The sequence below is a fragment of the Sapajus apella genome, unplaced genomic scaffold (assembly GCF_009761245.1).
Source record: "Sapajus apella isolate SASKATOON/1434 unplaced genomic scaffold, GSC_monkey_1.0 scaffold10, whole genome shotgun sequence".
In the NCBI taxonomy this organism is placed as follows: domain Eukaryota; kingdom Metazoa; phylum Chordata; class Mammalia; order Primates; family Cebidae; genus Sapajus; species Sapajus apella.
The window spans coordinates 28,828,304-28,850,609 of NW_022436950.1; the positions used below are offsets into that span (position 1 = coordinate 28,828,304).

Here is a 22,306-nt window from a genome sequence, read left to right on the forward strand (position 1 = left end):
CTCAGTTTACTATCAATACAATTAGGACAATTACTGATTTCTTAAGGTTGTATTAGAAATTAAACAAAATAATGTGCTTAGAACAGTGCTTAATATGTAGTCCAAAAGTTTGGTGATTATTATCTTACACTTGGAAGGAATTCAGAATTATTAAACTGAATCAAAATTCAAGTTTCAATATTAAGAGTTATAAATTCATTATGTGATTACAATAGGGAATTGGCTATATCAGAAGAACCTAGTTGGTGAAGACATTTGACATCTTTATTTGATTTATGGTACCTGCACTTCCTCCCTCCAGGAGGGATATCTTTGCATGACCAAAGCTGAATCTCTGCACTAATGGAAAAAAGAACTATAGCTGAGATTTTTTATAATTTTTAACAGATCAGAGTAAGCATATTTTTCTTTTAGTATTTACTAAAATGCTACATGGGAAGAGCACAATGTGTGAAAGAGTCTGCAGTGGGAGAAGAATGAGTGTGGGAAAAAATAGACTAAACTCTGAATAGCTTAGCAGTGAAGGCCAATGAACAGAGATTTTGCACATGTTGTGGCTCCACTAAAAATTTAGACAGACTTAACTTTTCTCAAACTCCTTGCAGGGTGATCTGACAATGTGAAGTTAAAAGACCTTTGGTGACCATTAAATATCTAAATTCCAAAGCATACATAACAAGTATTCGAATCCTACATGATACAACTTATATAAAATTGAGTAAAATTGAGTAAAAAGAAAATTCTCAGACCCTAAAGAAATCCACTGTAAATATGTTATCACCCTAGGTCATTTAATGCCACTACACCAGCCTATAAATTTGGGGAACTGCCTAGAACAGTCAGCTTCCCTAGCATGCCCTTGGGTAGCAATAAGCAGTTTAAGTGGAAAAGGGGAAAGTCAGTGAGCGTAAGTGGGAAAGAGATTTTTTTTCCTGAAGCTGTGTAAATAATGGTTATTACCTAAGCTGGTAAGAATAGATATTGCTTCAGAAGTCTAGTGAGAGTTGCCATTGCTATATTCATGTATTAGAGACAGCATACTGAGTTCTGATGGGGGCAAGCACTCAAAGCTAGGACACTGAGTTGATTATTCTGATACCTGTTGATATAGTTTTCATATTTGTCCCCGCCCTTCTCAGATTGATATTTAATCTCCAGTGTTGGAGATGGGGACTAGCAGGAAGTGATTGGATTTGGGGAGCAGATTTCCCATGAATGATTTAGCGCCACCTCTTTGGTGCACTCCTGGCAACAGCGAGTAAATTCTTGCATAATCTGGTTGTATAAAAGTGTGTGGAACTTCTCACTGACTCTTTCTGGCTGGCTCCTGCTTTTCCCGTAGGACATGCCTACTTTCCCTTTGCCTTCTGCCATGATAGTAAGATTCCTGAGGTCTCCCTGGAAGCCAAGCAGATGCTAGCACCGTGATTCCTGTAAAGTTTATAGAACTGTGAGCCAATTAAATCTCTTCATAAATTACCCAGTCTCTGATATTTCTTTATAACAATGCAACAATGGCCTAATACACCTATCCCTCTTGTCTCATCACCCTGCATAAAGATGAGATTTCATACATCATCATGAGCATGATACATGTTTATCTCTGCCCTTCAAGGAAGGGGATTTCTTATTATAATTTCTACTATCTCACAGGCATAGAAAACTCATCAGCTATTTCTGTAATGTCTATCTGGTTACAATCATTGTTTTGTTTCCCCATCTCAGTCTGTGAATATTTATATACACTAAATATGGGAGTATATTCTATTTGGAACTCAAATTCTGAACTTCATTTCAGATAACTACATATAAACATAAGTCAGAGACTGACCATCAATTTAGTGATATGCCCGTCCTCTGCTAGTAAATGAGTTTATTGGACTTTAGAACCTGAGCTTGATTAACAACTGTAGAGTGGAAATTTTTATTCATTAGCATAAAGGAGTGCTATTTATCTTTTGATAAGAATAGCATTTGCATCATTGATTGCTTCCTTTAAAAAAATAGGTCTGATCTTAAAATAAGTGACAATGCATCATAAAGGAAATTAAGAAATGATACATTGCAAACTATGTAAGCAAATGAAAATTGTGACTCTGTAAATGAATCTTTAAATGCACATATCTAAAATCATAAAGCAACCTTTATTATAACAGATAGTATTTTTATTTTCAGAGAAAAAGAGGAAAAATTTTCTTGGGCCCTCACAATATGTCAGATGCCATTTATACTTACATAAATTAAGCTTCATAAAAAAAACTAGAAGCAGAGATTAAGAGAAAGAACATGAAGCTGGAGAAATGAAAGAGGTAATGTACCTCTGATTCTGTAGTGGGTAGGACGCACACCAATCTCTGGCTCCATGGTCTGTTCTTCTTTCAATGTACAAGGATGGAACCAGAAAACCCACATCTAGCATTCTGTACTTCTTTCTCTAAGTTACTTCTCTTTTCCCAAGTGAGATAACCATTGCCTGTCTTCCCAAGGATCTATATGAAGAATACAAAGGGAGTGTGGCACAATGGCACCAGAGATAGATGTTGAGGCAGGAGAATTTTGGAGTTCTCTCAACTCACACCAAATAAATCGCTACCTCCTGTATAGAATGGCCTACAGATAGCCATTCTAAAGCAGAAGCAGTTGAGATCTTCAAATTAAACCATAAATAAATGCAAATAAAAAAGAACAACTAATCTCGGCCCTTCTCCAAACTGGCAATATGTAAGTCAGCTATAGATCAGTAATAGAGAGCTCTTGTTACTGTTGGAGCAGTACATACATTGATGACTAAACCTGGATATTGATGCCTGGATATTGAGGGGCTGAGAAAAACAGAGGAACCATGATCAAGATTAATGGTGAGTATAGGGCAAGGAAACTCAAGGCCTACATACTTAACATTCTATCAGCTGTCATAGCCTTTCAACTTCAGACCCCTATATGCCACAAAAATGGTAGCCTTAGTGACCATCTCTTCTTGTTATTTATCTAATGCCACTAAATAACAATCATTATCAAATTGCTATGTGTGCATCAATGACACTTCAAAAAGAAAGGAATTAAACCATAAAGTGACACTCAGATAATGAGTTCAGAGTTTAGGTTTGCTGATGCCATGGATCATCTGTTGAGTTCCACTCCAGGTTTACTTTAGCTTCTGCCATATGATAGACACTTCAACCTTCCTGGATCAAAAGTAAACTCATACAGTAGAGATGATTGTAAGTATAATTTTTTTTTTAATTTTTGAAATGATATAAAGCTTTACATAGTTTTAAAAGTAGATCATTATGAATGATAAAAAAAATCTCTATTTACTAATATATTTATGCCAGAAAATGAAGATTGAAAACATCAAATTATCAGCAAAGAAATGCAACAGAATGTGGAAGTCAGAAAAATATTATAAGTGATCTGTAACAGCGTGTTGTTTCAATCCTCCAAGGACCTTTTTTGCTATCAATATACCCTTATTTATGCTTAGTTAGAATCTCAACCTGCCTTCTGGTTGTAACGAAAACTATTCAATTAAAACATTGAATTTGTCCAAAAATCAGAACGTATATCAAGTGGAAATTTAAATCACAATAACATCTGCTATTTTCCACCCTAGGTCTCTTCCACTGCTGTGACTGGCATACTATAAGTTTCTAGCACCCCCATGTGGCTTAAGTGGAGTGGTTTCATAGGCATTTGAAATCGGTTGCCTGAAACTGAGAACAGTAGAACAGACTATAATTCAACACAGAAGTTCTGCTGGCATCGTAAACCAAGAAAGGAAAACTTAAGTCAGCAAAATTATAAGATAAATGTATAGGCTCAATTCCTAACTTATTTGCTATCTACTGTTCATTTTATGTGATCACTAGAAAGGATGATTTACAAGCAACTATAGCTAGTTTCATCTTTGTCAGATAGAATTCCTCAGTTTTCAAAACGAAGCATTTGACATGGGCAATAATTAAAGAGATGAAAAAGAACATAATTTTTCTCAAAAAGAAAAGTAAGTGTTTTATTGTCCAGTTTATACACATATTGATCAGGCAAATACAGGAACCCAATTACATGTTACAACTGCTGAATAGTTAAGCAATCCAAGTTTTCAGATCTTCTACTGTCCTCAAAAATATTTTAAGTGATTAAAGTATCTACATTTTGTCCAATTATTTGAGAATGATTTTTATACAAACAAAAATTTTCCCTCTCTAAACACATCCCTAGTTTGCAGGTGACACGTCTTTCCAATAGCAGTGTATTTCAGAGTGCTTTTGGAGGGAAGAAGCTCAAGAGGATTATATTGTCTTCCTTAATTGGCTAAAAAATGCTCCTCTTATCAAAGATACATGTTTAAAACCGATCCATGATTTCATCAGCCTAAGGTACCCCAGCAAACAGTTTTCCCATGAAAAATTTAAAAGTAGATTTTAAGGCACTAACGTTATCAAAGTATCCTCAACATAAAATGAAGTTTAAAAATAATTGGCCATGACAGAGATGAACATGTAAATTAGTTAGATGTAAAGAGTCTAGTAAAAGAAATCTGAATGTGTCTTATTTGTATGCTGAACTGGATGTCCCAATTTAAAAACAGTAGAATGCAAGAGGGATGCATTTTCTCCTCAATATACAGCAATGTATAGTTTGATATTAAAAGGGGAAAACAGACTTTAGAATGTAGAAGAAAATTTATAGAAAACAGAAATATTCAATTGATTAATAAAATTTAAATCTAGGTAATACCTCATAATAACACATGTTCATAAATGTATACCAATTTTGTACATTTTAAAGACCTTATTACTATAGCTGATGACAAGGATGGAAACATAAGATGATTGAAAAGATTAATGGATACATTTCTAAAGGTAAACATCTAAAAAAATAAAAATAAAAAACACCTGCCATTTGTCTTCTGGCTGTGGACACTCTTTTCCAACACTGGCATTATTTACCTCATTGAAGTACAATGTTGACCCACTGCTCAAGAGAAGGAGGACTCCAAAAATTGTACTGAAGATATCTGGCATGAAAGAGAGTAATACTGCCTTACCTGTTGAGCCCTTTCAGTGTCTTTTCCATGTTTAAAATGTCACGCATCTTATAAAGAAACCACTTGTCAATGTATGTGAGCTTCTCAATCTCATCAAGGGACATTTTTTCATCAATGGCCTGCCAAGAGGAGAAGACATACTTTCTTTGGCAAACATTTTTCTAAATGTCTTATTTGGCTGAAAACACATAGCAGTCATGCCTCTGTGTGTTACTTAGAGAGCCTGAGACTATAGACTGAGTTATGAAACATGAAACTGACATCATTGACATTCCTTCCACTAAACAAAGATGGTGCCAACTACATCCAGAAATGGCATACAGAGGAAGTGCTTGCCTTGAGTTATCAGAGTGGTATGTTCTCAGAAAAATCCTCCAAACAGGTTTTGACTCGCTCCTCTTCATTTGACCATGTTACCAATTGTATCCTAAATTTGGTACATCTCTTTGGAATTAAAGAGAGTCTCTTGAAACTACAGTTAAACCAGATTGGTTAGAAAATCTAGAATTAATATAACGTTCACTTAACTTGTATTGTTGATAGTTATCTTGCAGTAGATATCATATTTTTATCACCTCACTCCACATTCACACAAACACAATAGTCAGTGAGAAATTATAGGTCAGATCTGGCTTGGCATTATTCTTCCAGAATATTTCCTCACAGAGGACTTCAAACAGAAAATTATTTTGAGTCAGTCACTATGACTTTTGTGTTAAGGCAGGCATTTAAAAAATCCTAATATATTTCAAATCAAAGTAGTAATAACTTCTGTTCTGATAGGCAGCTCAGGCTCTTCCTCAAGCTTACCTTAGCAATTTCGCAAAGATAAAACTACAACTATGGGTCATTAAGCTGAGTGGAAAATTTAACTGAAAGAAGAGATAAACTCTCAGAACCAAAATCTTTATACTAAAAGATGTCTATTCTTATTATTTTATATATGTATGTATGTATGTATGTGTATGTGTATATACCCAGTGAAAAATCAGAAAATATCCCAGAACAACACATTTTAGAATGACACACTGCATTTTTAAGACCCTTTAAGAAGTATATGTAACTAGTAACTCTGCCATTATGTTTAAGCTCAGGGAGCTTACTTTTTTTTTTTTTTTTTAAAGCGTTTACTTATTTGTAGTACCAAAAAGTTCCTGATTATAATTGCTGAGATATGGCCATAGCTCATAATTTTGTTGACTAGACTAAGATGACATTTAATGGAAATACTCAAAGCCATGTTCATTTCCTCATTCAATTTATATTTCTTTTGTTTAATTCTCCCTGTAATTACAGTCAGGATCCCAAAGACTTAATATTCTGTCTTACTTTCTAAGTGATTAAAAGCACAATTAGCTGTCGGCCATCAACACTATGATGTGGAAAGAACCTTAAGTTACTGAAATTTTGATAGATCAAATGAGATTTTCACACAAGCACACACAGTGAGGGAGGGCCTAGAATCCTATACCCATTTCACTGGAAGGGAGGAAAGGACAACTACAGACAAATCCATGATTTCTTTTTCTTTCCTTTCTTTTCTTTTTTTTTTTTTTTTTTTAACACTTTAAATTCTGGGATACATGTGCAGGACGTGCAGGTTTGTTACATAGGTATGCACGTGCCATGGTGGTTTGCTGCACTCATCACCCCGTCATCTACATTAGATATTTCTCCTAATGCTATTCTTCCCCTATTCCCCCACCCCTGACAGACCCTGGTGTGTGATGTTCCTCTCCCTGTGTCCATGTGTTCTCGTTGTTCAACTCCTACTTATGAGTGAGAACATGTGGTGTTTGGTTTTCTGTTAGATTGCTGACAATGATGGTTTCCAGCTTTATCCATGTCTCTGCAAAGGACATGAACTCATCCTTCTGGGGGGCTGTATGTATATGTGCCATGATGTATATGTGCCACATTTAAAAGCTCATCATCACTGGTCATTAGGGAAATGCAAATAAAAACCACAATGAGATACCATCTCACGCCAGTTAGAATGGCCATCTTTAAAAAGTCAGGAAACAACAGACGCTGGAGAGGATATGGAGAAATAGGTATACTTTAACACTGTTGTTGGGAGTGTAAATTAGTTCAACCATTGTGGAAGACAGTGGTGATTCCTCAAGGATCTAAAACTCGAAATACCATTTGGCCCAGCAAATCTCATTACTGGGTATATACCCAAAGGATTATAAATCATTCTGCTTTAAAGACACATGCACATGTATGTTTATTGCAGCACTGTTCACAATAGCAAAGACTTGGAACCAACTCAAATGCCCACCAATGATAGACTAGATAAAGAAAATCCATGATTTCTAACAGCAAGCAAGAGCCTGCCAGTCTTAAGACCTCACCTCCAAGCACTGCAGCTTTGCTATGTAACACTGCTATAATGAAGTCTATAATGACCCCAAACAAGTATGAGGTTGCTTTAATGTTCCAAAATAAAAAATAATGCCCTGCATTCTCCCCAAATCAAAAGAGGTGATGATCCAGTCATCCTGAAATAAGGCTGCTGCAAAAATCAGACCTCGGAGCAAGTTACTCTTTTCTAAGAAGCATGAAAGCAAGCAAAGATTTACACACTCCCTTCATTCTTTTTCCCCTTCAGCCCTCCATGGTCCTTACACTCTTTGTCAAAATCACCAAGTTCCTGGTTGCTGTGGAAATGAACAGTAATGATGACCTCTAACAAACAGAAATCAATTCCTTCTCCCAGCACTCGAGCAGACAATAATTTATACTCAGACCCTGCAGTTCTTGCTTGTATATAAGGTACTTTGTGAAAGAAAGAACCTCCACACATTTTTCCTGGATTCTCATCCTTTATAAGTCTGTTAGAAAAGAATGAGAGATTTGCTTGAGTTTTACAAGTGTAGCTGGGAACTTAGAAATGCTTCCCTGTTTCATCTGCCTCAAAGTGGCAGAAACATGATTGCTAGACTTAAGGGAAAAATATCTTCACTGTCCTTTGTCTGTGGGAGAAAAAAAAAAATATATATATATATATATATATATACACACACACACACACACATACACACACACACACATATGAATGTCATGAGTTGCTTCTTAAACAAAAGACTGAAATAGGAAAAATAAATTATGAAAGTGAATTGGCTTTCTAAAGTAACTTCTTATCACTGCTCTCCCACCCACTACCACCAGAGAAAAATGCTGATTGCCTTGAAAGTCAACATTGGAAAATGCCCGTCAAGAGATAATAGCAACTCCCAGAATTTCAGTGGGACTTGAATATTTTCCATTGAGAAACCATAAAAATGAGGAGAATATACATTAGATGCAATGAAGGAAACATCCCTTTATCTCCTCTGGTCTCTTAAAGACTCAAATATGGACATAAAAGTTGCGATGGATTCAAAATCACTAACAGCATTTTTCTGTTTCCACGTAGGCAAATTACAAAGACAGATTCCCCTTTAAAGAGAAAGTTTATGTTTTCATCAGCTCATCACACACACACACACACACACACACACACACACGTGTAAAATGGACAGTGGGGCTTTGTAGAAGCAGTGCGGTTTGATACTGTTGGAGGATTAATGCTTGCGCTTCCTTAAATGTCAAAAAGCCTTTCAGGGATTTCTGACCAGACAGATTCCAGCTGCCCAAGTCACCTTTTGTAAAATCAGATTAGCTGAAACTTCAAAACTCTAAGCACGGTAAATATGAAAGGAGATTAACATGACATTTAATTTACATGAGAAGCAACTTGTAGAAGGAAGTGAGAAATGCAGGGCCTTTTTGCCTAAATGCAAGACCAATAAAATAATTACATGAAAAACCCTATAATCATGGGGATCCTTTATAGTCTGTTGCTGTTTTTTTAAACACAGAAAGAGAAGCTAATAAATTATGATTATTCTAGACTCAAGTAGCACATACTAAGGGACATTACTGTTTGCATCTTCCTTTCTTCAATACAATTTTACACATTCAAGGAACATGTGATTAAGTTAGTAAGAAAGGACAAGTCAATATTGTCAAATCTATTTATGAGCATTAGTACTAAGTATACTTAAAAAGTGGGACATTTTAACTATTTAATCTTCCTTTAAAACTGCAATGTGGCCGGGCATGATGGCTCATGCCTGTAATCCCAGCACTTTGGAAGGCCAAGGTGGGCAGATCATGAGGTCAGGAGATCGAGACTGTCTTGCCCAACATACTGAAACCCCATCTCTACTAAAAATACAAAAATTAGCTGGGTGTGGTGGCACACACCTGTAGTTCCACCTACTCAGGAGGCTGAGACAGGAGAATCGCTTGAACCCAGGAGGCGGAGGTTGCAGTGAGCCAAGATAGTGCCACTGCGCTCCAGCCTGGCAACGGGGCAAGACTCCATCTCAAAAAAAAAAAAAGGCAATGTGCCCTAAATCCAGGCTTAAATTGAATAAAAAATGATAACTTATCATTAATTATAGAATAGTCTGATGAAATCTATAGACATTTACAGTTTAATACTGCAAAAGAATTAAATTTTTTCCAAAAATCTCTGATTTAAAACCACTTTGTGATTCAGTTTTATTGTAATGTCCAGACTGACTATGTTCTGGAAAAACAGTAGCTCTGGGCCCCTTGTAATATCTTACCTTGGCAATGGCATACATACGGGTGTTGCTTGGTTCAGACAACTCTTTTCTAAGATCTAGGTTAGATGGCCATTCTTTGTTCATTGGGAGACGGGGACTGAAACCTTCTATCGATGGATGGCACATCCGTAAAGCCTTCTGGAAACATTCCTCAAAGGTACGACCAATAGCCATGACCTGTAATACATGTTTAAGATCTCATGTTGAAAGAAAGATCTTATATATCTTTAATTTGCAACTGAACTGGATGTAAAATGTATTTTATAAAACACGTAAGGGCAAAAAAAAAAAAAATCATTAACACCTCTCAAATAAAAAAACTGTTCCTTTTTTTCTTCCTCTCTCACTTTCTCCGTGGGTTTGGTATAATGCATCTTCATTAGGTCAGTCTTTTACCACTCAGGGAGTTTAGCTGTATTTGCTGAGACTGATGAGGAAATCACCTGTACCTGCTCTGGACCATAGCATTAAAATAAGAAATACAAGGTTGGAGCATAGAGATATTTTCTTAATAAGATCTTGCTTTATGCAAATGTTCTTTAGAATGGAAGGCAAATAAAGAGAAACCAGAAATATATTAACACAAAAATAGAACTATTCATAAATGAGTATCAGTCAATATTCAAGACGGGTTGGCTTTCCATATAGCTAAGCATTAATATTAATGGAACCTTGAGAATCATAACAAATACTGATGATTATTATTTTGAATGTAGGAGGAGACTAAACTTCCTATGACAAATTCAATGTGTCTTTTTGGAATCTTTACAGCTGATCATATACTAATCAATTAGAAAAATTATGTGGTGATTTAGTTTGGACAAGCTGCATGTCAGAACTAAGCTTAAATTGATCTTGCAACCTACTCAGTTATTTTCACTGGATAAACATCATCTTTGAATATTTTCAAGGAATAATATATTGCTATGCATTTTTGGTCTCCAGTTAAAAATAATAGCAGTCATAATGCTATTATTTATTTATGGTAATTTGAGTCTATTTGAGGAATCACAAAAGTTTACTGACTCAAATTACCATTAATGTCAGTTTAGGAAATCTTCTTGTCAATTATGTGAAAAGATACATATTCAATGATCACTAAAGCCAAACGGATAACCTTTTCACACTGTTCCAAATTTAATTAGAAATAAGGGAAGATTCACAGAGCAGGAATAAACAAACTGTTAGCACAATTCAGATATGCAATTTGCAAGTCATAGTGGTATCTTGAAGAGTTAGACAATATGTTTATAGATTGTCTAGTCAGGGCATGGAAAAGACTGCCAGAAATCAGACGTTTTATGGTTCTGTAAAATTAAGGAAATATTTTGGGTATGTTTAAGAAAATTTGAGGTATTACATATTTAAAATTTGGCTGTAATTAGTTCTATAAGTATCTCTCTTTTTTTTTATTCTTAAGCACACACTGTATAATGGTACATGGGGTCCATTCAATTAAAGAAACATACCTATATAATAAAGGAATATATAACTAAGCATTTGCTCAAAAATTGTACATTTTAATACTTTCTCTGTATTTTTTCTTTTTGAAACAGGTTCTCACTCTGTTACCCAGGCTGGAATGTAGTGTCACTATAGGGCTCGCTACAGCCTGACTCTCCTGGGGTCAAGCCATCCTCCCACCACATTTGCTCTATACTATTAAAATGTACTTTTCTTGAGTGAATATTTCACATTTTCCAGTGGAATGACTATCATGGCCTTCCTCAACCCTTCTCTACTATACTCTCATAACACCTGTATGTAAATACTATCTTTTAACATTTACCAGAGATTAATTCATATTATTTTTGGATCAGTTTAGATATTCTAAATTTACCAACTGCAGACAATGTATCTCCATTATCTCTAATCTATTCATTATTTTTTAATCTTCCCAGTGTCTTGCATGTTGTAAAAACTCAGAAAATGTTTGCTCACTTTTTGAACTAAATAAAAGGTGTTAGACGACAAAACTCCCTCAACCTTTTATTTTTTATTTGACAACAGAATCCCTCAGATAAGATGCCCCAGATGAAAATGTTACATAATTTTCTTAAGTTCCTTAGACTACAAATTTTGTGGTGAACATTATTTAAAAAATGATGCTTCTCATGAAATGTAAACTACATGGTTGTTTATTTGGTGCAAACACTAGCAACATAGATTTTCATAGCATTTGATTTCCATTTCTTTTGTACACTGAAAAGTATGAATAAAAAGAATAAGATTTAAAACAACTATAAAGGAGAAAAAAATACTTAGTGTTTTACAACTAGTAAGACATTTTAATTTAAAAAGTCAATTTGTTCTTTATTTGTTATTACTTTAAAATCTTCCATTAGTATCTTACAAATTAAGGAACCCAAAATAGCAATAATTCTGCCTTTTATGTGTAAATATGGTATACCAGTAAAGCATTTCTTTTTCTCTGTATTGGTGATAGATTTTATCTGTATTTTCTGTGATTAGTGACATGCATTTCTGAAATGGCTAGCCTGGGCATAGGCTATAATCTGTGTTATGGGATAAATAAAGGACAGTACGGAACAATATGTCATAAACAGCCTTTTGCTCTGTACTCTAACCAGCTTAGATACATAGGCTGAAAGCTCCCACACTGGCCACAACAGAAATAGAAATGTGATACAGATAAGCTAAGATAAATGGTAGACAAATGATAAAGACTGAGATTTGTCCATACTTCTGCACTCAAAATCTCTACCCCTATGCAACATTTATGAATAATAATTTAACAATAATGATTATGGATGACATTAAGAGGGGGTATACTATGACCTTATCTTAAAAGACATTACTAAATATGATATGTGTTAATCCTGATGTTATAAGAATCCTGCAAGGTAGGTATTATTTCTATTTTGTAGGTGTGGATCCTGAAACTCAGTGTCTTGCCTGTGAGTCTGCAGCTAATAAGTGGCAATGCCAAGAGTAATATCCAAGTACAGCTGGTTCCAAGGTTCATGTTTTCTCTGATATGCCAAACCTTCTGGATGCAAAAATGATTAGTGAGGGAATGTGTTCTCTTTCCGGGTCCATGAGGGGGCGTAGTTTTAAGGGCAAGAATTTCCCAGAACCATGCCCCCCTCCCATCTCTCTCCATCCGAGAACTTTAACGGTTTATGTTTGAATTTCTCTGGCGCGGGAAGAAACTAAGAGTCAATCACCCCAGCAGAAGTTCTAAGGAACTCCTTTCATTGGCCAGAGGAACTTGGGAAGGTGGGAGTTTCTCCCAAGATAAATTCCCCTGCTCCCTCACCCACACCGGATTTCCAGCTCTCTGGAATCCCCTCCCACATGATGGCCCCTCCCTTTCCCCTCTGGGATTTTCCCCTCTGGAATCCCCTTCCACAGTCTTCGTGGAAGTCTTTCTCTTATTCTCCTTTCCTTCTCTTTTCTCTACCTGAATAAAATCACCTTTCGACAACACTTGTAATAAAAAACTGTCCCCTCAAAAATGGACCACCATCATCCATGCCTGCTGTGCCAAAAAAATCACTAAAAAGCACACTGTCCCTGGGAATCAAGATCCCTGGGCCTAAGGTGTCTAACCAAATAACCCCATGGCAGGACTAAAAATACCTGAAACAAGTGCCATCACAAGCCATCACCCTCACAAAGCCCCAGGTAAAGCCAGCCATAAAGGTCCAGGAAGCCAATCTTCTCCCGGGCGTTGGCACGGCCTTCTCAGTACTTCTCTCCTGCCCTAAAAACTTGGTGCTGAAAAAGTTACTACCTCTATTCAGTTACTATAAGCTATCTCAAAAGTTAATTAATAAGAAAAAAAGGTTGCTAATTCTCTCTGGAAAAGGCAACTCTCTCTGCAAACCAGCTTAACTCTTCAGCTGCCATAGCTTTAAAAAATAAAAGGGCCCTAAATCTGCTAACAACAGAGAGAAGGAAAACCTGTTTCTTAAAAAAAAAAAAAAAAAAAAAAGCTGCTATTTTGAAAACCAGTTAAGTGTTATTTTAAACACAGAACTCAGATATCAATCAAAAACAGGGCTTGAAACCTTCAAGAACCTGGCTGGCTCTGTCCTCTCCTAGGCTAATTTATATCTCTGGGCCTCTCATCTTCAACCACCTGGTCATATTTATTTCTTATAAAACCATAAGGTCACAATTAATCCTGCCACGAAAACCCCAAATGTCCTTGGCTTGTAAGCTCGATCATAAACCTGTAAATCAACCTGCACCCCTAAAAGGCTCCCCTCTGGAGAAAACCTCAACTTCAGGGATGCTTCTATGCCCCATTTCAGCAGGAAGTAGTTAACAAGAATCAACGCCCCTATTCCCACAAAAGTTAAATTTTTCTGTTCAGAGGGGGATATAAGGGAATGTGTTCTCTTTCTGGGTCCATAAGGGGGTGTGGTTTTTAGGGCAAACATTTCCCAGCACCATGCCCCCCTACCATCTCTCTCCCTCCGGGAAATTAACAGTTTATGTTTAAATTTCATGGGCGTGGGAAGAAACTAAAAGCCAATCACTCCAGCGGAAGTTCTACGGAACTCCTTTCATAGGCCAGAGGAACTTGGAAAGGTGGAGGTTTCTCCCAGAATAAATTCCCCTGCTCCTTCACCCACGCCAAATTTCCAGCTTTCTGGAATCCCCTCCCACAAGGTGGGAGCTCCCTTTCCCCTCTGGAATTTTCCCCTTTAAAATCCCTTTCCACACTCTTCATGGAAGTCTTTCTCTTTTTCTCTTCTCCTTTCCTTCTCTTTTCTCTACCTAAATAAAATCACCTTTCTACAACACTTCTTGGGTCCAATATCTTACTTTTACAAGCATATGGCATACCTGCAGTGGTCCCATCACTTATTCTTTAAAAAATTAAAGGCCAAGAACCCACAGCATTCTCTCGGGAGAGCTGTGTCTCACCAGCACCACCAAAAAAACCCAGTTACATGAGGACTTGGTGGAAGGAGGCATGGGAGTGAGAATCTCAGCAGAGACATGAATTCCTTTCTTTCCTCCCACACAGAAGAACACTGCATCTTTGAAGATGAAATAATCAAAGGCTAACTTCAATTTCAAATAGCATAACACAGCACATTCTAAAAAATCTTCTAAAAATGTTAAAAGCTTAGAACGTTTTAGTATAATTAAAGGGAGCTTAATATTCCACTATGCTCATATCAATTTAGAATTTTAGAGCAAGAAGGATCCTGTGAGTTGATCTAGTCCAGCCTCTTCTTTTATAGATGTGGGAAATGAGGTCCCAGGAAGTTAAAGACACAATTTGCATGAATGGACTAAAGTGGACTTCTTAGGCTCAGTTCAGTGATCTTTTTGATATATTACATTATATTCTATATTACTTTCTTGGTTTGGTTATAAAACATTACAACTCGGTTATATGTATGTGAATGTGTTTTCATATATGCATCTATATTATATGTCCAGATGTATGGCCTCACCTCTTGAATAGGAAGACCTTCAAATCCAGCAAAATGGCCATGTAACAAATGTCAAATGGAGACTGTTAGTATATTAGTATGCTAATATCCAGGCACCTTTAACACTGTCCATGTGTTGACAGTATCCAGGCAACTTTAACACTGTCAATGGTGTTGCAAATTTGACAAAATAACTGACAACAAGAACAAAATAGAGTAACAAACCAAGGACTCACCTCTCCTACACTTTTCATAGAGCTACCGATTCGGCTAGATGTTCCGTGAAAACGGTCAAGATCCCAGCGGGGAATCTTGGTGACCATGTAATCCAGGCTAGGTTCAAAGCAGGCTGATGTCTTCCCGGATACAACGTTCTTAATTTCTGGAAGTGGGATTCCTAGGGCAATCTTTGCAGCAATGAATGCCAATGGGTAGCTATAAAAAGAAGACAAATTTATTTTTTTTCTTTGAGCAATTATTGAAAACAGACCAGAAAATAAATTGGTCTTTCTTAAAATTTCTGGTATTATTCTACTTCAAAGTATAAGATACTGGATTCTCTGTTCAGCATCAATATTTAATAGCCACTTGTGGGATAACAGGAGTCATGATACGAAGTATAGAGGCACAGGTCACAAGAGAATTTACTCCCTATGCACTACATGCATTGCAACTCTCAACCTTCATCTCTTCAATCCAAAATCAATAACTTTGTTGATAAATAAGTTTAACCTCCACTTGTGTTTAACTCCACTAAGATGAGAATCTGCAAAATATTTTTGGAGAAAATACATACATATCTGTACCTAAGAAGACAGTGGAGTTCGCTAGTATGAGGCAGTATGGTTAGAAAATGTAGATATTTTAAGAAGACAGATATTTTAAGAAGACAGTGGAGTTCGCTAGTATGAGGGAATATGGTTAGAAAATGTAGATATTTCAAGGTTGGGTCCTTGCTCTGTCTCCAAATTATCTTTGAACTTTGGGCTCCTTACAAAATTAACACTTTGATAACTTGATTATCTTCATCCAGAATGTCAGTTTGGGTAATTTTGTTTGAGAGGAGAATTCATAGAACTATAGAACTAAATATGAGTTGCTTAGTACAACTTCCGTCTAACAAATGAGGAAATTATCAAGACAATGAGTAATGTGCCCAAAATCACATGGTCAATAGAAGAACCAAATGAGAATGCAGGATTGTCACTCCTACACAGGGCAATGTGCCTTTCGGCACTCCATGCAGAGCTGTGGAACTACATTAAAAAATCTAAAGAAGTAAATATTTTGTTCATTTAAATGCAACAATTTAAATGTAAGATGCTAAATACATTATTAGAAACGAAAGGTTTTGATTAACTTTCCCTCCAATCGTGCTTGCTAGTGGCTGTTACAACACAGCAGATTTATTTGTTTGTAACATTTCCTTGTGAAAAAATTCTGCACTGTTTAGTCTTGAGGAGTTTTGCTAAAATAAAAGTCAAGTGCATTGCATCCTTGAGTCAAGTGAACTATATTTTCTGTCAACTATTTGCTATAGGGCTATACACATGAAGAGAACAGTTGAAGACTAAAATTAAGGATTAATCTGCACTTTTAATGACATCTGGAAAATGCAATTAAGAAGCATATTTTTCACAGCCTGCTTTGGCCACCCAGATTTTGCTTTGTTTATGATTAGCCAGCGAGCAAAGCCAGCTAGCAATACCATTTACCTCAATCTGGCAACAAGTTCATTAATAACCATGTCCTCAGGGTCCTATAAATGATTTGGAGCTAGCATACAGAAAACGGGAACATAGTTTATAAATGCAGCACAGTCTTCCACTCTCTGCCAATTTTTTATTTCTATCTGCAAAGAATCTCAAACTCATGGTCAATTATTCTCATCTTACCCAGTGGCTTTTGAGGCCAGAGCAGAGCTTCGGGACAGTCTGGCATTCACTTCAATGATGCAGTATTCCATTGAGGTAGGATGAAGGGCAAACTGAATGTTGCATTCACCCACAATGCCCAAGTGGCGAACAACATTGATAGAAGTACGTCTCAACATCTGAAACTCAGCATTGGAGAGTGTCTGGGCAGGAGCCACAACAACTGAGTCACCTGTATATCCAAGAAGTACTCATTATTTGGTGCATAAATAACCAACTTCAGTAACTTAACTTGCATAATGCAAGATATAGAACAGTTTGAGGGTTTGTTGGGATGTATATGTGATATCAGGTATTCCCCCAATTTCTGTTTTGCCCATATTACTCTGATACAGTGCTTTTAAAAACCTCTCTAGCCTTTCCCAAGCTCATCTATCTAGTAAGTAGCTATCAAGGCTTCAATCATCTACTTGCTAGATTGACTTAAACTTCCCTGCTCTTCATCTCAAACTAGCTCTCAAGTTCTTCCATTCATAGAATATTATACCTAGACTGGCACATCAGATGGCTTTCTGTATCTTATCCCTTCCCATTCTCACCTCTCTCATCATAGCCCCTTATATCTGCAGTCTTAGTCTCCATCCCTTCTGCCTTCAGTCATGCTCAGATATTCACTGTCTCCGAAAGTCCTTCTCCCAACATTGCCAGACAACCACACAAAACTTTCTCATTCTTTACATGAATGAGTGTCTTGAAAGTTTGCCAATCCTGCTTACTACTTGATACCATATAATTCCTTTCAATAGAGCTCACAGAACTGACCTTGCAATAAAATTGTTCTCTTGGCTATCCAAAAAGCCAAATTAAATAATCAGTCTTGGTCTTGCATAGCCTTTGATACTGCCACAAACAAAGCTCTTTTATAAAACAGTTCTTGCATTGGCTTAGTTGATACAGTACTCCCCTGATTTTCCTCTTAACTCTTTATTCTCCCCTTCAATCTTCAACACTAATCCTTCCATTTTTCCCCTGCCCTATAAATCTAAATGTTTTCCAGAATTCAAAGTTCAATCCTTTTGTCTCCTCTTTCTATATCTATGCCTTTGAATACTTTGTCTATGCCTGCAGCTTCAATTATCTCCTTTATGCCAATAGTTTCCAAATGATGTCTTTGTATCATCTTCTTCATTTCTATTCTATTTCTTAAATTCCATCTCCACATTCTCAACTCCCTTTTTTTGACTCCTCTCACACCTCAAATTTAGCACTTTTAAATCCTAAGTTATCATCTTTGCCCTCTTATCTAACTAGTGTACCTCCCTGAAAAAAGTATTTCTATTATTTTGCCTATTTTCTCATTTACTTGGAGACTAACATGTTGGTCTGCTTTGAACCTTCTCAACCTCCCTTCTTATTTCTCAACACCAAGTCTTATGGATCTTATTTCTACCATGTTGCTTATCTTTAGCTCTTCCCCAGTTAAATCAGTATAATAATATCTGCCTTACTTCCCAGGGTTTGTGTGAAGATCAAATTAAATATGAGAATATTTTTGATACTGCAAAATACTATATATGTGCAAAATGTTATCACTAGTCTGCCAACTAGAAATAGTAATTTAAAGACAACAACTTTATGAAGACTGCAGTGGCCATCAAAGACATGAGCTGAAGGCATCACTATAGTTCTTGAAGATGCACTGCCTACCTGTGTGAACACCCATGGCATCAACATTTTCCATGTTGCAGACAGTGACACAATTGTCATCAGCATCTCGAACCACTTCGTATTCTATTTCTTTCCAACCTGTCACTGACTTCTCCACCAGAATTTGGTTGGTCATAGCAAAGGCCTAGAAATTGGTGACAAAAATATCAAAGAGTAAGAAAAAGCATTGGCTTCAACAAGGATATTTGGCAAAATGCCCTGGCCTAAATCCTGGTCAGCACTGAACTCTCAAACCCAGTCTCCATTCTCCCCTGCAAAGAAGGCACAATGTGTCAGAAAATCAGTGAGGTACTAGGAATAGCACCCTGCAGTGAATATGCTTGATTTACATTATTGAGGCTTGCCATTCAAAGTGCTGATATGACATTAAATCAAACTAATTTAGGAAAAAGAGAAAATAATTGAGCAATCAGGCAGAGAGAAATGAAATTATTTCAGCAGCTAGGCTTCTGTGAAACCAGAAAATGTGATAAGTGTGAATAAATATGGAAAAATAAGTCTAAAGATGCTGGCTCTCTCTAAAATAGCTGAGGGTGCTTTGTACAGTGACACACACAATAAAAGTCAGTTGATGTTGATGAGGAGGAGAAAGGAGATGATGACGGTTGTAAACAGCCAGGATGGCATAAAAACTTGGGAATTAGAAGAATCATATGGGACTATTATTATGGTTAATGACTGCCTAAATGCTTAAATACTCTGAGTCATATATCATGTATGCCTGATTAGACAGATATGAATTAGCATAATTATCATTTCATATTTACAGCACACCCACAATGGGAAGAATACTGAACCCAAAATAGGAAAGTGGTAATCTCTGACCTTAGGACATGCAGTGGCTGATAATCCAAGACAGAAATGTCTCATTGTCTTATAATATATTTGATTTAAAATGGCAGTGAAAGGAAAAGTATTTTGAATTTTTTCAAATTATTAATATGCATTAAAATAATAACAATGTAAGTTTTTCCATAATGTGCCTCAATATGATTTTTTTTAACTTCACTCATCACTATAGGCTCCAGCACGTGCAACTGAAAATGTGACACATTTGTCCCCACAGCTGCCCACGATGAGGTTCTCAAAGTGGTTAGAAAATTCAGTAGCCAATGTTAACAATTTAATAATGATTAATTCATCATTCCGGTTGCCTGCTAAAAGAAGAAATCTAGGAAACAAAGGGTATAAATTTGGAAAAGTATTTTGCATTATAATGAGGTAAAATGGATATTTAGATACAGGGAAAATTGAAATAATCTTCACCTGTTTCCTCAGCTTGTTTTTATTTTTATTTTCTAAAGTCTTTGATTTTATACAAAAAAGTTAAAAGGACCTGGATAAGTTAATGCAGCTTTTAATGGTGCTAATTATAACCTCAAGAGAATAAGGGAATTGTTTAGGACATAATGATACGACTAATTATTCTCAAGGGAAGAGCGAGGGTTTTTTTTCAACAAAAAAAACCATTTAGAGGACTATTGATTATTTGAGCACAATATACATAATTGGAAGCTATCCCATTCCAGAATTGTCTTCATTATAAACTTTCTTATGTGAAAAATTCAGTTTTCAGATTGGTTTTTAGAGAGTAAAAAAAGTTTAATAAAGAATAAGTATGCATTGGCACTATTGTTAGTTGTGAAGTTGCTAATATTGAAAATATTTGGAACATCTAACAAGCTAGAGAAAATAAACTTTTTATCTTCAAAAGGATGTTTTTGCTTTAAATACATGATTCATATGTCCAGAATGCAAACAAGAAACATTTATATTAGATATGTTTCCCTTTTTTGTAATTTTCACAGCTTTAGAGAAATGAAACCCAAGTTGTTTATATGTAAGTCTGCCATTGTAGTTATTTAAATATGCTGAATTGTACCTGTTTTCAAAATCCTATGTCAACAATTCAAGGGTCTTATTTCAGTTCAGTTCAAAAAGTAAGTAAAGATAAAGCAGTAAGCTGTGCTTGAGCTATTTCCTAAAAAATCCCCAAAATAGCCCTCACAGTAATTCTGTCAAATTCACTTCCATGACTGCCATGTAAGTTACACAGGTTTCCTGGCTGCACATGTACTCATTCTTCAAAGACATTAATGAGTTCCTGGTATTTCCAGGCACTGTTCTACTTTGTGGAAATAGAGTACAGACAAAAGTCTCTGCTTTCCTGGAACCTGTTTTCTGTATTAGTCTCTAATTCAGTTTTTGTAGCATATCTTACTTTTCTCAAGAGTTTTCTTCTAATAAGAAAAGAAGTAGTTACTAATATGTTAAAGTGATTTTGATAGAACATAAATTATAAACACTCAAATCTCTCTTGTTTTTATGAGTATATGGCAGTTGGAGGAGTTGAGTCATTTACTATACTGAGAGGTTTATACCATGTATATTTTAAACACCTTAATTTTGAGTAAAGCCAAACTACTCAATGTGCTTTCTTTCACTTTCTGGATGTCATCCATGCCAGCCATATTATTTCAGAAAAAAATAAATAAAAATAGGACATTATGTCCTATTTTTCCTTAACCACTAAAACATATTTTAGAATTTTCCAATATCTGAGAGTAGATCGTGAAACAAAGGAAGATGGAGTTGAATTAAGTTCACCTCACTGAAGTCAACAGATTGTACTTTAAAGGTGGAAATTGAGGTAAAGTGACCACTGGTTTACCTTGAACCATGTGACTTATCATTGCATCCTGGCATGAACTGTTTCACTGCACTACCCTCTCAAAAGTGTCATCTTTTGGAAGACACTTTTGGATAACATGATTATGATTTAATAAATAAAATGTAATTTCTCTTCTGTATAACATTCTATATTTGAAAAGGTATGTCAAGTCAGTTTTTTTGGTAGGTAAAAATATTGTCTAAAAAAATACATACCTTTGTGCTGAGGTCCATCAAAGTCTCTCTATTGGGACAGATCCCTGAGCCTAATCCTCCCAGTGCATAGGCAGAACGGATCATTACTGGGTAGCCAATGGTGTCTGCTGCTTTCAGCGCGTCTTCCATCTGTCAACAAGAACAAGGACCCTAAATTTTAAAAGCTGAGCACACTAACAGAATAGACCACACAAGAGAATCTGGCAATCAAGTAAACCAACTTATTTGGGGAGAGTGAATATGGAAATGTCCTATTATTCCCTAGTCTCATTCTGAAAAGCAAGTGTTGTTATTCAAATGTTAATTAAATTCTAGGGTAGATGCTTACATACAGTGAAGGCTTTTAAGAAACATACTTTTGTGGTAAATTTTATCTTGTCCTGTAGAAATAGAACCATGGCCAAAGCAGAAATAATCATCATTCATTTGAGAATGGGAGCCAAATTGAATTACTGAATTTTTACATGCAATTTAAAAGTCTATTTCTTTTTTTTTAATTGCATATAGGTTCTGGGGTACATGTGCAGATCACACAGGATTGTTGCATAGGTACATACATGGCAATGTGGTTTGCTGCCTCTATCCCCCCATCACCTATATCTGACATTTCTCCTCATGTTATCCCTCCCCAACCACCCCACCCTCTGCTATCCCTCCCCTAGCCCCCACCAACAGACCCCAGTGTGTGATGCTCCCCTGCCTGTGTCCATGTGTTCTCATTGTTTAACA

General features: G+C 36.1%; 1 protein-coding gene across 3 annotated transcripts in view; it reads right to left on the bottom strand.

Annotated features, from left to right (window-relative positions):
* CPS1 (carbamoyl-phosphate synthase 1) overlaps positions 1 to 22,306 on the bottom strand; it is a 151,026-nt gene that overhangs the window by 51,747 nt on the left and 76,973 nt on the right. For all 3 annotated transcript variants that reach the window (XM_032278335.1, XM_032278336.1, XM_032278338.1), the window contains 6 exons: positions 21,578 to 21,706; positions 18,671 to 18,815; positions 16,985 to 17,195; positions 15,326 to 15,524; positions 9,673 to 9,849; positions 5,051 to 5,169 (listed from right to left, as the gene is read on the bottom strand). In XM_032278335.1, coding sequence (XP_032134226.1) covers positions 5,051 to 5,169; positions 9,673 to 9,849; positions 15,326 to 15,524; positions 16,985 to 17,195; positions 18,671 to 18,815; positions 21,578 to 21,706 — 980 coding nt within the window. The remainder of the gene's footprint in view (positions 1 to 5,050; positions 5,170 to 9,672; positions 9,850 to 15,325; positions 15,525 to 16,984; positions 17,196 to 18,670; positions 18,816 to 21,577; positions 21,707 to 22,306) is intronic.